This window comes from Pristiophorus japonicus, chromosome 2 (assembly GCF_044704955.1).
Source record: "Pristiophorus japonicus isolate sPriJap1 chromosome 2, sPriJap1.hap1, whole genome shotgun sequence".
NCBI classification, from domain to species: domain Eukaryota; kingdom Metazoa; phylum Chordata; class Chondrichthyes; family Pristiophoridae; genus Pristiophorus; species Pristiophorus japonicus.
In genome coordinates this window covers 85,178,567-85,194,989 of record NC_091978.1, presented here as the reverse complement: position 1 = coordinate 85,194,989, position 16,423 = coordinate 85,178,567, and the positions used below count along the sequence as shown (strand labels likewise).

Genomic DNA, 16,423 nt, shown 5'->3' with positions numbered 1-16,423 from the left:
TTATGTAGTGTGCTCTACATCCATGGGAATAGTTAAGTCATTGTTAATTAGAGAACTGCATGTGCATCAAATTGCACATTGCACTCCTGGCCAGAAGTGATGTACAGTGAGTTAATTTATGACATCGGGCTATATTCTATTTTAATCGTGAAAGTTTTGGGGAAAATTGGCATTCTGTTCCCTGGTGACTAAACAAATTGAAGTCTTAAAGTTGTGAATAATTAATTCTAGGAATCCTAAAAATACTCGAATACCAGGACCAATTAATTGAATTAATATTGGTGTTCTTTGTATCTTTTATGCAAGTACTTTCCTCCAGCAAGGTTATTAAAGTAGAAAGATTGTTGTACCTCAATGGCTTGGTGTACAGTGGGTTGTGGCCTGGGCCATATAGACCAGGAATATCATAGTTTCTCCTTTCATCTGTGCTGTTAGTCAAACTTGGATGGGGTGGCAGCGGGGGAAGAAGAGGGTATATAGTTGGCCTGCATCTATTGACTAAGGAAAGGAAGAACTAAGCAAAGGTTCCTGATTGGTGTGCAGGTGACATTACTGGAGTGTGAATATTTACAGGTTAGTTACGGTCAGGACAGGAAAGGCTGTGACGACCCCTATAGTCTCCTACACTGCCTGTAGATAGTGGTAAGAGTTGATGTCTTCAATAGGGGCACAAGGGAAGATAATTGATCAAAAAGGTTTGTTTATTCATGGCTACTGTTACTTTTTGACCATGAAGGGATTCTAGTTGTCCCAAGGATTGACTTCTTGGCAAGGCAGTTAAGTGGAGAGCAGCATTCTTCTGGGGATGTGCCAATCTTGGTCTTAACTGTATGGTAGGAAGGTGTGGCTCTTGGCTTGCTTAACTGAAATCAGCAGCACCCTTAATGATTTGAAGTAGAATATTGTATGTTCACATTGTCTCAATAATACCTGCACCTATGCATTGACGTTATGCACTTGTGGACCAATGCAGAGGTATAGTAGAGCTTGCAGAGTGCTTTATGATCCAATGGCTTATCTGCAGGTTGGGGAGAGGAGGACTATCGTGTCGAAGTGAAAATATTTTTCATCAGCATTTGATTTGATAATTATGAAGATGAACTGGATTCAGTGAATTTGCTTCAGTTTTGCCATGTTTTCAGGATTGCTGTCAATAGTGCAGTCTTCAATTATCACAGTGATGAATGCAGAACTCTTTTATATTGCAGGTATTTCGGTGAACTCCACTAACATTGGTGTACCTGATATGACTGGCTCAGTATACAAGACTCAGGTGAGTGAATTTTGGTTTAATTTAATTCATGCTACTAATGCAAAGGTTCCCAAGCTTTTTTTGCTGAGCCCTCCTTTGGCGATTCACAGCCCATGCTTCCTTTATGAAGAGTGGGGGTAAAATTCGTCTTCGCCAGTAGCAAGAATTGGGTGACAATGAATTGGCAACCGGTTTTACATTCCACCTGATTTGCTTGACTAACCTTATTGAATTCTTCATTCTTCAGAGAATAACAATGCAAATGCAATAGATGTAATTTATCTAGATTTCCAAAAGGCCTTTAATGAGGTGCCACATAATAGACGAATGAATAAGATCGGGGTCAGGGGACAAGTAGCAGAATGGATAGTTGGCTGTAAGACAGAAGACAAAGCAGAGAGTAGGGGTAAAGGGTAGCTGTTCAGAGTGGCAGAAGGTGTCAAGTGGGGTTCCACAAGGACCAGTGCAGGGACCACTTGTACATAATTTATTATAATTTAGATTTTGGAATTACAAACGCAATTTCTAAATTTGCGGGTGACAGCAAATTGGGGAGTGTGGTCAATCGTGAGGACTGCAACAAATTACAAAACGACATTAATAAACTTGCTGAATGAGCATATAATTGGCAAATGAATTTAAACATGAGGTTTTACAATTTGGTAAGAAAAATAGATGTTATGTAGAAAATAATCTAAATGGGGTAGAGGAGCAAAACAATGAGTACAAATACACAAATTACTAAAAGCAGCGATGCCATAAAGTAAAGCAAACCAAACACTCGGGTTTATTTTTTAGAGGAATAGAATTGAAAAGTGGAGAAGTTATTCCAAGTATCAAACCTTGGTTGGACTGTACTTGGAATACTGCATACAGTCTGGTCACCATATTATAAAAAGGATGTAGAGGTGCAAAATGATTTACAAGGATGATACCAGAACTGCAAGGTTATATCTATCAGAAAAGCATAATCAGGCTGCATCTCTTTTCTCCTGAAAAGAGAAGGCTAAGGATTGACCTAATAGAGGTCTTTAAAATTGAAAGGTTTTGATAGAGTAGATGGAGTGTGTTTCCACTTGTGGGGAAGAGCAAAACTAGAGGCCACCAATATAAGGTCAAGAAATTAAATAGGTAAAGAATTTTCTAATGAATTCCCTGGAGAATATGGAGCTTGGGAGTAGTTGAAGCGAATAATATAGATGCATTTAAGGGGAGGCTAGTTAAGCATGAGGTAGAAGGGAATGGTGGGTTACGCTGATGGTTCGTTAGATGAGGAAGGATGGAAGAAGGCTCAAGTGGAGCATAAATGCTGACATGGACTGATTAATGTACTGAATATTCTACATAATTCCATGAATAAATTTAGACAAAAAAAACATTGATCTGAGAAGGATAAGCTTGATTAAGAGCGTACAATTTGTGGAATCTTAGTTTGATTTTGAAGTTTGAACCATGTCAGTCTGTAGATTCATGCCACTTCTACATTTGTTTTTAATGTAAATAAGTGAGGACAGACCCATTTCAGATATGTTGAGGCAAGGTGGACAAGTACTTGCATACTCTAGCAAAAGTTTTTTTTTCTGCAAAGCTCAACTTCTACATGCCTGATGAAAATGGTGCAGTTCTAAGTTCATTGAGTCTGTCAGATGTGAACCAAATCAAATTGCCCAGTAAAGCCTGGATGTACATAAGAACATAAGAAATAGGAGCAGGAGTAGATCATACGGCACCTCAAGCCTGCTCTGCCATTCAATAAGATCATGGCTGATCTGATTATCGACTCCGCTCCACTTCCCTGCCCGCTCCCCATAACCCCTTATCCCCTTATTGATTAAGAAACTGTCTATTTCTGTCTTAAATTTATTCAATGTCCCAGCTTCCACAGCTCTGGGGCAGCGAATTCTACAGATTTACAACCCTCAGAGGAAATTTCTCCTCATCTCAGTTTTAAATGGGCGGCCCCTTATTCTAAGATCATGCCCTCTAGTTCTAGTCTCTCCTATCGGTGAAAATATCCTCTCTGCATCAACCTTGTCAAGCCTCCTCAATTTTAGACGTTTCGATAAGATTACTCCTCATTCTTCTGAATTCCAATGAGTAGAGGCCCAACCTACTCAACCTTTCCTCAAACATCAACCCCCCCATCCCTGGAATCAACCTAGAGGACCTTCTCTGAACTGCCTCCAAAGCAAGTATATCCTTTTGTAAATATGGAAACCAAAACTGCATACAGTATTCCAGGTGTGGCCTCACCAATACCCTGTACAACTGTAGCAAGACTTCCCTGCTTTTATACGCCATCCCCTTTGCAACAAAGGCCAAGATTCCATTGCCCTTCCTGATCACTTGCTGTACCTGTATACTATCCTTTTGTGTTTCATGTGCAAATACCCCCAGGTCCTGCTGTACTGCAGTACTTTGCAATCTTTCTCCATTTAAATAATAACTTGCTCTTTGATTTTTTTCTGCCAAAGTGCATGACCTCTCCCTTTCCAACATTATGCTCCATCTGCCAAATTTTTGCCCATCCACTTAGCCTGTCTGTCCTTTTGCAGATTTTATGTGTCCTCCTCACACACTGCTTTTCCTCCCATCTTTGTATTGTCAGCAAACTTGACTACCTTACACTCAGTCATTTCTTCCAAGTCGTTAATATAGATTGTAAATAGTTGGGGTCCCAGCACTGATCCCATGGCACCCCACTAGTTACTGATTGCCAACCAGAGAATGAACCATTTAGCCAGACTCTTTTTTCTGTTAGTTAGCCTCTCCATGCTAATATATTACCCCCAACCCCATGAACTTTTATCTCGTGCAGTAACCTTTTATGTGGCACTTTGTCAAATGCCTTTAGAAGTCCAAATACACCACACCCACTGGTTCCCCATTATCCACCCTGTTACATCCTCAAAGATCCATGCTGACTCTGCCTGACCAAATTTTGCTTTTCCAAATGTCCTGCTACTGTTTCTTTAATAATGGACTCCCAACATTTTCCCAACCACAGATGTTAGGCTAATTGGTCTATAGTTTCCTGCTTTTTGTCTGCCTCTTTTTTAAATAGGGGCATTACATTTGCAGTTTTCTAATCTGCTGGAACCTCCCCAGAATCCAGGGAATTTTGGTAAATTACAACCAATGCAATCCCTGCTGCTACTTTACTTAAGACCCTAAGAGATGCAAGCCATCGGGTCTGGGGATTTATCTGCCTTTAGTCCCATTATCTTACTGAGTACCACTTCATTAGTGATTGTGTTAAGTTTTGCCCCCCCCCCCCCCCATAGCTCCTTGACTATCCACTGTTGGAATATTGTTAGTGTCCTCAACTGTAAAGACAGCTACAAAATATTTGTTCAGAGTTTCTGCCATCTTCATGTTCCCCATTACTAATTTCCTGGTCTCTTCTAAGAGACCAACATTTACTTTAGCCACTCTTTTTTTTTTTTTCCTTTTTATATACCTATAGAAACTCTTGCTATCTTTTTATATTTCGTGCTAGTTTACTTTCATAGTCTATCTTCGCTTTCTTAATCATTTTTTGAGTCATTCTTTGCTGGCTTTTAAAAGCTTTTCAATCTTCTGTCCTCTCACTAGTTTTGGCCACTTTGCCCTTGTTTTTAATTGGATACCATCCTTTATGTACTCGATGAGGAAATAATGACGAAGTGGTGATTGAGTTTATCGTAAACATTCGGCATTCCTCGGGTTGCAGATTAAGAACACAAGAACAGGAGTAGGCCATGCGGCCCCTCGAGCCTGCTCCACCATTCAATAAGATCATAGCTGGTGATTAACTCCAACTCCAATTTTTAGCCTGATTCCCATATCCCTTGATTCCCCTAGAGTCCAAAAATCTATATCTCAGCTTTGAATATACTCAACAATTCAACATCCACAGTCCTTTGTGGTAGAGAATTCCAAAGATTCACAAACCCTCTGAGTGAAGAAATTCTCCTCATCTCAGTCTTAAATGGCCTACCCTTTATCCTGAGACTATGCCCCCTAGTTCTAGACTTCCAGCCAGGGGAAACAATATCTACCCTGACACTCCCCGTCAATCTTGTATGTTTCAATGAGGTCACCTCTCATTCATCTAAACTCGAGAGTATAGGCTCAAATCTCCCCCAGGACAACCCGCTGATCCCAGGAATCAAACTAGTACACCTTTGTTGCATCGCACCTAAGCCAAGTATATCCTTCCTCAGATATAAACAAAGTCCTGTACAATTGTAGTTAGCCTTTCTTACTCTTGTATTCCACCCCCTTGCAATAAAGGCCAACATGCCATTCGCCTTCCGAATTGTTTACTGTACCCGCATGCTAACTTTGTGTTGCTAACATTGTGCACACCTAAATCTGTCTGAACACCAATATTTAATAGTTTCTCACCATTTATTTTTTTTAAATTTAGTTTTTCCATTCTTTCCCCACATTATACTTCCATCTGCCAACTTATTGCCGATTCACTTAATCTGTCTGTATCCCTTTGCAGGCTCGAAATATCCTTCTCGCAGCTTATTTTCCCACCTAGCTTTGTATTGTCAGCAAACTTGGTTACCTTACACTCGGTTCCTTCATCTAAGTCATTAATATAGTTTGTAAATAGCTGAGGCCCAAGTTCTAATCCTTGCTAGTTACAGCCTGCCAAACGGAAAATGATCTGTTTATCCCTGCTCTTTTTTCTGTCTGTTAACCAATCCTCTATCCATGCTAATATATTTTCCCCAACCCCATAAATCCTTATCTTGCATAGCAACCTTTTATGTGGCACCTTATCAAATGTCTTTTCAAAATCCAAATATGCTACATCCAGTGGTTCCCCTTTATCCACCCTGCTATTTACATCCTTAAACACTAAATTTGTTAATCATGATTTCCCTTTCATATAACCATGTTGATTTTACCTAATATTATGTGCCCTGTTCATCAGAGGCAGTCCTTTGAAATCGAGGAAGACTTGCTTCCACTCTTAATGTGTTCTTAGGTGACTGAACAATCCAATATGGGAATTAGTCTGTCATGGGTGGGACAGACAGTTGTTGAAAGGGTGGGTGGGACAGGTTTGCCACACGCTCCTTCCGCTGCCTGCGTCTGGTTTCTGCATGCTCTCTGCGATAAGACTCGGTGCTCAGTGCCCTCCCAGATGCACTTCCTCCACTTGGGGCGGTCTTTGGCCAGGGACTCCCTGGTGTCAGCGGGGATGTTGCATTTTATCAAGTTGGGTTTGAAGGTGTCCTTGAAACGTTTCTTCTGCCCACCTGGGGCTTGTGTGCTGTGTAGGAGTTCTGAGTGGAGCGCTTGCTTTGGGCGTCTGTTCGCATGCCTGACAAATGTTGCCCGCCCAGCGGAGCTGGTAGAGTGTGGTTAGTGCTTCGATGCTGGCCTGGTTGAGGACGCTAACGTTGGTGCGTCTCTCCTCCCAGGGAATATGCAGGATCATGCGGGGACATCGTTGGCGGTATTTCTCCAGTGATTTAAGGTGTCTACTGTACATGGTCCACGTCTGAGCCATACAGGAGGGTGGGTATCAACAGCCCTGTAGACCATGAGCTTGGTGGCAGATTTGAGGGCCTGATCTTCGAACACTCTTTTCCTCAGGCGGCCGAAGGCTGTGCTGACGCACTGGAGGCGGTGTTGAATCTCATCGTCAATATCTGCCCTTGTTGATAACAGGCTCCCGAGGTATGGAAAGTGGTCCACGTTGTCCAGAGCCGCACCGTGGAACTTGATGACTAGGGGTAGTGCTGTGTGGCGGAGTCCGGCTGGTGGAGGACCTTTGTCTTACGGATGTTTCGTGTAAGGCCCATGTTTTCATAAGCCTGACTTGGAGTTCAGAATGTGCGCAGACACGTGTCGTCTGCATACTGCAGTTTGATGAGAGGTTGGGAGGGTCTTGCATCTGTCCTGGAGGCGACGAAGGTTGAACAGTATCCTACTGGTTCTGTAGTTTAGTTCCACTCCAGTGGGGAGCTTGTTGAGTGTGAGGTGGAGCATTGCAGCGAGGAAGAGGGTCGGAGTGATGACCCAGCCCTGCTTGACCCCGGTCCGGACATGGATTGGGTCTGTAATGGGTCCATTGATCAGGATCACGGCCTGCATGTTGTCATGGAGCAGGCAGAGAATGGTGAACTTTTGGGGGCACCCGAAACTGAGGAGGACGCTCCATAGCCCCTCGTGGTTGACCGTGTCACAGGCCTTTAAGGGCAAAGAAGGCCATGTTCAAGGGTTGGTGCTATTCCCTGCATTTTTCTTGCAGCTGTCACGCTGTAAAAATAATGTCCGTTGTACCCCATAGAGGACAAAATCCGCATTGCGACTCTGAGAGGAGCTCCTCCGCCATATGGAAAGACGGTTAAGGAGGATTCTAGCGACGACTTTCCCAATGGCTGATAACTGGGAGATTCCTCTGTAGTTGCTGCAGTCGGACTTGTCCCCTTTTTTAAAGATGGTCACAATTACTGCATCTGAGATCTCCCAGCATGCTCTCCTTCCAGATGAGGTCATGCATTTGTGCCAATAGTTCCCCTCTGCCATACTTTAGTGCCTCAGCGGGGATTCCATCAGCTCCCGTTGTTAAGCTGGCGGTTGGCCTTTTCTGCTTCGTGCAGGGCTGGAGTTTTGCTGATGGTGGCGGGTAGCATGCTGCGGGATGGAGTCGAGGACACTCAAGTCAAACGCAGAGTCTCGGTTAAGGAGATCTTCGAAGTGCTCCTTCCAGTGGGTCCTGAGTGCTTCGGTGTCTGAGTGTCTCCCCATTCTTGGCCAGCAGTGGGTTGGGACCTTGGGTGTTTGGGCCGTAGGTGGTCTTGACTGCGGTGAAGAATCCTCTCTCATCATGGCTGTCAGCCAGCTTCTGAATCTTCCGTGCTTTCTCCACCCACCATCTATTCTTTAGGTCACTGGTTTTTTGTTGGACCTTGGCCTTAAGCTGTCTGTAATGCTGTTTTGCTGCTCCTTGGATTATTTTAGGCTCAAATGTCCTGCGCTTGCGATTAATTAGCTCTTGGATCTTGTCATTCTCATATCAGTCCTGGTGTTTCCTCGAGTGAGTGACCGAGCGTCTCTCCGCAGGCATTGGTTATGGAGTCCTGGAGGGCGGACTAAGCGCTATGGGCATTCTGCATCTCAGGGTCATCAAGGGACGCCAGGTTAGCAGTGAGGCGCTGGGTCTTTGAGTGCTCCAGCTTTTACTTTTTTGCAGAACTTTCTGCTGCCGTCGCCGCTTTGGGGCTATGTTGATAATGATGGAACGGATTCGGAGGTGGTCGCCTGCTCCTGCCATGGCACAGGTGATGCGCACATCCTTGTGATCCCTGGCTCGGACGATGACCTAGTCGTGCAGGTGCCAATGTTTGGAGTGAGGGTGTGGCCACCTTTTAGTAAGGATTCCAGCATTTTCCCAAAGACTGATGTCCAGCTAACTCGGCTATAGTTTTTGTAAGATTCATAAATAGGAGCAGGAATGGGCCATTTGGCCCCTCGAGCCTGCTTTGCCATTCAATAAGATCATGGCTGATCTGATCATGGACTCTGCTCCACTTCCCTGCCTGCTCCCCATAACCCTTTACTCCCGTGCCCAAAAATCTGTATCTCTGCCTTAAATATATTCAATGACCCAGCCGCCACAGCTCTCGGGCAGAAAATTCCATAGATTTACAACCCTCTAAGAAATTTCTCATCTCAGTTTTAAATGGGCGGCCCCTTATTCTAAGACTATGTCCCCTAGTTTTAGTTTCCCCTGAGTGGAAATATCTTTGCATCCACCTTGTCGAGCCCCCTCATTATCTTAAGTTTCGATAAGATCACCTCTCATTCTTAACTCCAATGCTCAACCTACTCAACGTATCTTCATAAGTCACCCCCCTCATCTCCGGAATCAACCTAGTGAACCTTCTCTGAACAGCCTCCAATGCAAGTATATCCTTCCTTAAATACGGAGACGAAGTGTACACAGTACTCCCAACTGTGGCCTCACCAATACCCTGTACAACTGTAGCAGGACTACTTTGCTTTTATACTCTCTCCCTTCCCCCACCCCCCCCCCCCCCCCCTTGCAATAAAGGCCAACATTACATTTGTCTTCCTGATTACTTGCTGTACCTGCATACTAACTTTTTCTGTTTCATGCACAAGGACCCCCAGGTCCCTCTGTACTGCAGCACTTGGCAATTTTTCTCCATTTCAATTATAATTTGCTTTTCTATTTTTTCTGCCAAAGTGGATAACCTCACATTTTACCACATTATACTCCATCTGCCAAATATTTGCCCACTCACTTAGCCCGTCTATATCCCTTTGCAGATTTTTTGTGTCCTCCTCACAATTTGCTTTCCCACCCATCTTTGTATCATCAGCAAACTTGGCTACATTACACTCTGTCCCTTCATCCAAGTCATTAATATAGATTGTAAACAGTTGAGAACGCAGCACTGATCCCTGCAGCACCCCACTAGTCACTGTTTGCCAACTGGAAAATGACCTATTTTTCCCGACTGTTTTCTGTTGGTTAACCAATCCTCTATCCATGCTAATATTACCCCCAACACCGTGAGCTTTTATCTTGTGCAGTAACCTCTTGTGTGTCACCTTATCGAATGCCTTCTGGAAATCCAAATACACCACATCCACTGGTTCCACCTTATCCTCAAAGAACTCTAGCAAATTTGTCAAACATGACTTCCCTTTCATAAAACCATGCTGACTCTGCTTGATTGAATCATGCTTTTCCAAATGTCCTGCTACTGCTTCCTTAATAATGGACTACAGCATTTTCCCAAAGACTGATAGGCTAACTGGGCTATAATTTCCTGCTTTTTGTCTGCCCCCTTTTTTTTTTTAAATAGGGGCGTTACATTTGCGGTTTTCCAATCTGCTGGGACTGTCCCAGAATCCAGGGAATTTTGGAATATCACAACCAATGCATCCACTCTGCAGCGTCCTTGTTTTAGAACCCGAGGATGTAATCCATCAGGTCCAAGGGATTTGTTGACTTTTAGTCGCATTAGTTTCTCATACTACTTTTCCTGATTTTAATTACTTTTAAGTTCTTCCCTCTCATTAGCCCCTTGGTTCCCCACTATTTCTGGTGTGTTTTTTGTGTCTTCTACTGTGAGGACAGATACAAATATTTAAATTCTCTGCTATTTCCTTATTCCTCATTATTATTTCTCTTGCCTCAGTTTCTAAGGGACTGATGTTTACTTTTGTTACACTCTTCCTTTTTACATACTTGTAGAAGCTGTTACAATCTTATGGTGTTTCTTACTAGTTTGTTCATTTAAAAAAAAATCAATTTACAGGTCATCCTTTTGCTGATTTCTAAAGCTCTCCCAATCCTCAGGCTTACTACTATTCTTCGCAACAGTATAAACCTCTTAATCTAATATTATGAACTTTAGTTAGCCACAGATAGATCTTTCCCATGGAATTTTTATTAATGGAATGTACATTTGTTGAGAATTTTGGAATATTTCTTCAAATAGTTGCTACTGCTTATCTACTGTCCTACCTAATCAAACTCAATGTGAAATTCATCATATCACTCTTCTCTAAAAGATCCTTTGAGATTACTAATTAAACCTGTTTCATTACCCAATACAAGATCTGTAATGGCCTGTTCCCTGGTTGGTTCCACGATGTATTCTAGGAAACCATCTTGAATGCCTTCCGTGAACTTGTCCTCCAGACTACCTTTGAAAATTTGATTTGCCCAGTCTATATGAAGAGTGAAGTCCCCCACAATGATTACATTTGTTACAAGCTCCTATTTGTTGATGATTATTCTGTCCAACAGTACAGCTACTGTTTGGAGGCCTATAAACTCCTCCCACCAATGTTTTCTGCCCCTTGTTATTTCTTATCTCCACCTATACTGATTCTATTTCCTGATCTTCCGAGCCGAGATCTTTCTCACTACTGCCTTTGTTATTATCAGGGCTACCACCCCACCCCTCCCACACTCCATTTCCATTCTGACTGTCTTTTTAAAACGTCAAGTACCTACAGCTCTAGTTATTTGATTTGCCAGGACACTGGTACCAGCTGGTTTAAATGGATTCTTGCCAAAACTATCATGAGCCAGCCATTGAACTTTTTCAATTACCTTCATCTGTCCTTGGGAGGCTTGTATTTCCTATTCTTTTGCCTGGCTCTTTCTTCCTTGGGATCAACATCAATGATCCCCCAAACTTTTTTGTGTGCGTGGTCTCCAAGAGGCTAGCTGCCCATTCCTGGAAACTTAACATTGAAACGGCTGAGTGGCTGCGCAGCTTAGAGGAAACGTTAATCAACATCCTCACTTCTAGGCTTCAATAAATGGTCTTGTTCATAATCGGCAAACACCAAATGTCAGTCACATCAGTTATATAGCTAGCAGGCATTGAGGTGTCTAGGACACTAGAATTTGAAATGGCATATCAATTCTGGCATAGATCATCTGAACTTGAAGCAAACTACTGTGAAAAGGCACTGCTTACCTGATGGATGTCTGCAGCTGCCACTGATGCCAGAATTGGTCAAACACCTTGATACTATGGTAGACTGGCAATCAGAAGTCTGATTCCTTACATTTTAAGAAATGTCTAAATTCAAAAAAGTATACATAAACGCAGCCTTGCATAGGGTAATCTGAGCACTGTCTGCTGCATAGTAATTAATTACTGTGCACCCAGAAGTGGATTGGTCCAACTTCCACTTCTAGAAATCAATGAGAATTCAAACCCATGCTCATTGCCCTATGCATTATCATCATAGGCAATCCCTTGGAATTGAGGAAAACTTGCTTCCACTCTTAAAATGAGTCCTTAGGTGGCTGAACAGTCCAATACGAGAACAGTCCCTGTCACAGGTGGGACAGATAGTTGTTGAGGGAAAGGGTGGGTGGGACAGGTTTGCCACACGCTTTTTCTGCTGCCTGCGCGGCGATGAGACTCTGCTCAGCGGCCTCCCGGATGCACTTCCTCCATTTAGGGCGGTCTTTGGCTAGGGACTCCCAGGTGTCAGTGGGGATGTTGCACTTGATCAGGGAGGCTTTGAGGGTGTCCTTGTAATGTTTCCTCTGCCCACCTTTGGCTCGCTTGCTGTGAAGGAGTTCCAAGTAGAGCGCTTGCTTTGGGATTCTCTCGCATGTGAATGATGTGGCCTGCTCAGCGGAACTGATTGTGTGGTCAGTGCTTCAATGCTGGGGATATTGGCCTGGTCGAGGACACTAATGTTGGTGCGTCTGTCCTCCCAGGGGATTTGTAGGATCTTGCAGAGACATCGTTGGTATTTCTCCAGCGACTTGAGGTGTCTACTGTACATGGTCCACGTCTCTGAACCATACAGGAGGGTGGGAATTACTACAACCCTGTTGGACCATAAGCTTGGTGGCAGTTTTGAGGGCCTGGTCTTCAAACACACTTCCTCAGGCGGCTGAAGGCTGCACTGGCGCACTGGAGGTGGTGTTGAAACGCGTCTCCCTATGCAAGGCTGTATTGGTGTAAACTCTTTCTTTGAATTTAAACATTTGCTCAATTTCTTTTAGATTAATTAATACTTTTGATGCATCTCCTGGTTGTGAGGTTGCATTGGTGGCTCCCCTTCTCGACCAGCCTGTCATCTGCACCCCCCCCCCCCCCCAAAGTTTTGGAACCTCTGCTCCAAGCCAAATCACCAGTTCATAAATGTAAAGGACCAGGTTAAGAGGTCTTTTCTCATGTGAAATTCTGTGGACAAGTCTCTAACATTGTGCCTAACATTGTTTGGATATCAGCCATTAGGTCCCATTCCTGTCCCAGGCACCCATAAGACCTGCTAGCCCAAGCTTCTACAATATTGAGTAAGCTGAGTGAGAAATAAAATAAGATCATTTGCTCTGTTTTACTCCTCATGCTCTCTGGAGCTGTCAGTTCCTTTGTCCCTCATTAGTGATTGAATGTATTTATACTGGAGTAGATTTGTGTTCTGCTTGAAAGGAGGGTGGGGGGAAGAGGGGGAAAAGCAGTCAGCCTTGGGAGCACCTTAAGCAGTGTAGAAACAGCACTTGGACATTGTCATGACTCATTTGAGTTAATCAAAACTGTGCAAGATGAAGGTTTAAAATATCCCAGATTCAACATTTCATGTTGCTGAATTTTATCATGTTACTGCTGCTCTGAACTGCCAAAAACTTCAGTTTTAATTTGGGAATTGCTCTTTATTTTTTCTTTTCTGCAGTCTTTTGACAAGCAGGGATTTCATGCTGGTACACCACCCCCGTTCAATCTGCCATCGGCACTTGGAGGAACAGGTGCCCTAAACCCTGGTGCAGCTGCAGGGTATGCTCCACCTTTCTTACACATTGTGTCTGCTCACCAGCAGCCTCACTCCCAAATGCTGCATCATCACCTGCAGCAGGATAATCAGGTAAAGATACAACACGTAGAAAAATGTGTACTTTTTGCAGTTTAATGCAAATAATGAACTTTAATGTTGAAGTAGACATGGTTTTAAAGTGTCTTAAGGTGAGGGATGGAAGATGTGCAAGAAAAGTTGTACCCTCCAAGTAGGGAACTGAAAAAGCAAAAGGCTGATTAAGAATGATGCAAAGGATTTACAATATTCAGCGGATTGGCTATGGGAGAAATAAATTTGTAAAATTAAGAAACCCATATATTAAATCTTGCTATAATAAAACAAACTCTTTAAAAACATGCTGCTCCTGTCGTTGAAAAATTTGCAGCTTTAATTCAAAACTGTTCATCTGATTACCTTTTTAAATGTAAATACACCACATGACCAAAGATTTGATTCCTAGTTTCTCATGTTGGCTGACTGCGGGTGGAGCAGCAATTGGAGGGTGAAACTTAGCTGGGATTCTTGCTGCGTGCTAATCGTTCACAGCGGCTGTAAATTATGGGTGCCAAGTGAGAATGGGATTTGGTGTAGCTGTGCTTCCCTCTACATTCAAATGGATTGTTGAGCCGTACTACCGAGACTGGACTTGACTTAAGAATGGCCACTTGGTCAAGATCATTGGTTGGTGGTGCCTGTGGACGAATTAAATTAACAGATTTTGACTGCACATTGTAATCATTTTCCTAACTTGATGCATTTTGACTTGCAGGGTGGTTCTGGACAGCGCAATCAGCAGAGCAGCATACCACCGAAGTCTCAGGTTAACAAACCCAACTATGGCAGCTCTCCATATTGGGGGAATTAAACTGAAAGCTGTTGCCCACTGTTTGTACAAGGAGAAGGAAGAAAACTGGTTGGCCAAATGTCTCTGTTGGGGGAAAAAGAAAATCCTAACATACCTTAAATGTGACAGTTGCCCGCTTTTGATTTGCTGTTGTATGTAATATATTTATGTATGTATTTGTATATGTAATAGTAGAGCCTAGATGTGGTTTCTGCACTTGAAGCCTTTCTTCATAGGGGAAGATTAATAAACTCTCCATCAGCAACAATGCATATTTGTTTGAGCTCTGTGGGCTTTATAAATGGATAGTGTTTTGCAGTATTGAAAATGGGGTTCCCTTTGTTTTGTTTTAACTAGGAGTTTATGGAGAGACCCAGGAAGAGGGAGAAAACATTGTAGAAATCCAGATTCTGTGCATAATTTTTTTGTGACTGTATCCTATTAATTTTGTATCCATATCAAACTTGGACAGTCTCTTAATTTTAAGCTCTCCACCTGATTCTTTGGATGATTTTCAAAGAAACCTATTCATAAGCAGAAATTGTTTTTTAAATCATTGTCCTGGTAAGAACTGTGTATTTATCTTTGGTATTTATTTAATATTTCAAAATGCACAGGCTCCAATATGTAGAACCATATACATTTATTGTTATCTTTCCCTTCTTGCCTATGGTAACCAGAGCTAGTATTTTTAAAGATCTTTACTTCCAATATAACATCCCATCCAACAGTTTTGTTCTTAACACCCTGAGCCAGTACGGTGAATATTTTAGTTTAATTTCTTTTTAACCCCAACCCCAACACAACCGAATAAAAGCTCTGAGCGTAATTTTTGTTGCTGGTGCAGTTTATTTCACTTTGGATTCTGGAAGTTAATTTGTTCTCCATTATGGGAACATACAAGTTGGATAAAATATGTTCTTATTGGGCAAAAAAAGATGCATCAAATGGGACTTGTGGATAAAGAGAACATTTTCTTTTTAAACTTAAGGGAGGTAATATAAAATGAGTGCACCAAAAATCAAGAATATAGAAAGTGTAGTGGGGAGGTGTTAAGGGAGATGTTAAGGGAGATGAAAGTAAGTTGCAGACCATTATCAAAGGAAATGAGGCTTTTCTAAGTCTATAGAGTTTGAGGGTAAGGGTCAGTTGTGGCTCGGTGGGTAGCACACTCACCTGAGTCAGAAGGTTGTTGGTTCAAGTCCCACTCCCCACTCGAGACTTGAGCACACAAATCTAGGCTAACACTCCAGTGCAGTGCTGAGGGAGTGCTGCACTAGCGGAGGTGCTGTCTTTCAGATGAGACGTTAAACCGAGATCCTGTCTGCCTTCCCTGGTGAATGTAAAAGATCCCAGGGCACTATTTAAAAGAGGAGTTATTCCGGGGTCCTGGCCAATATTTACCCCTGAATTAACATAACAAAATAGATTATCTGGTCATTATCACATTGATGTTTGTGGGAGCTGGCGCAAGTTGGCTGCTGCGTTTCCCACATTACAATAGTGACTGACTACGCTCCAAAAGTACTTAATTGGCTGTAAAGTGCTTTGAGACATCCGGTGGCTGTGAAAGGCGCTATATAAATCCAAGTCTTTTTACTCCAGGGATGAAAGGGGTAGGACCACTGAAGGGTAAAGATATGGAGGAGAGATTAAATAGTATGGTTGGCTTTTTTCTTTAATTTAGCCACCAACCCCCCCCCTTATTTTACATTCCTATCTTTCCTGAATAGGCCAGGAATATTAAGTTCCCAATTCTCTCCTTTGAGTCAGGTCTTTTGTTGCCACAAATCATAATCCCATGTGGTAACTTGTGCCTGCAGCTCACCAGCCATATTTACCACACTAAGTGCATTTATCCACATGTACTCCAAACCCATCTTCGATTGCCTCACATTTAGCAGCTGTCTGATCCCTCCTACTTCTGAACTATTTTTTATGCCGTTTTGTGTCTCCATCCTCTCTGCACCTTGTTTTTCCTCATGTTTCATCCTGGTGCCCATTCTCCTGCC

General features: G+C 42.8%; 1 protein-coding gene across 10 annotated transcripts in view; it reads left to right on the top strand.

Moving 5' to 3' along the window:
* The window catches only part of ubap2a (ubiquitin associated protein 2a), a 134,093-nt gene extending 118,853 nt beyond the window's left edge, over window positions 1–15,240 (top strand). For all 10 annotated transcript variants that reach the window (XM_070868169.1, XM_070868178.1, XM_070868137.1 and 7 more), the window contains 3 exons: window positions 1,209–1,273; window positions 13,448–13,636; window positions 14,337–15,240. In XM_070868169.1, the coding sequence (XP_070724270.1) occupies window positions 1,209–1,273; window positions 13,448–13,636; window positions 14,337–14,432 (350 nt within the window). In that variant the 3' untranslated portion in view covers window positions 14,433–15,240. The remainder of the gene's footprint in view (window positions 1–1,208; window positions 1,274–13,447; window positions 13,637–14,336) is intronic.
* Window positions 15,241–16,423: the final 1,183 nt, after the last annotated feature.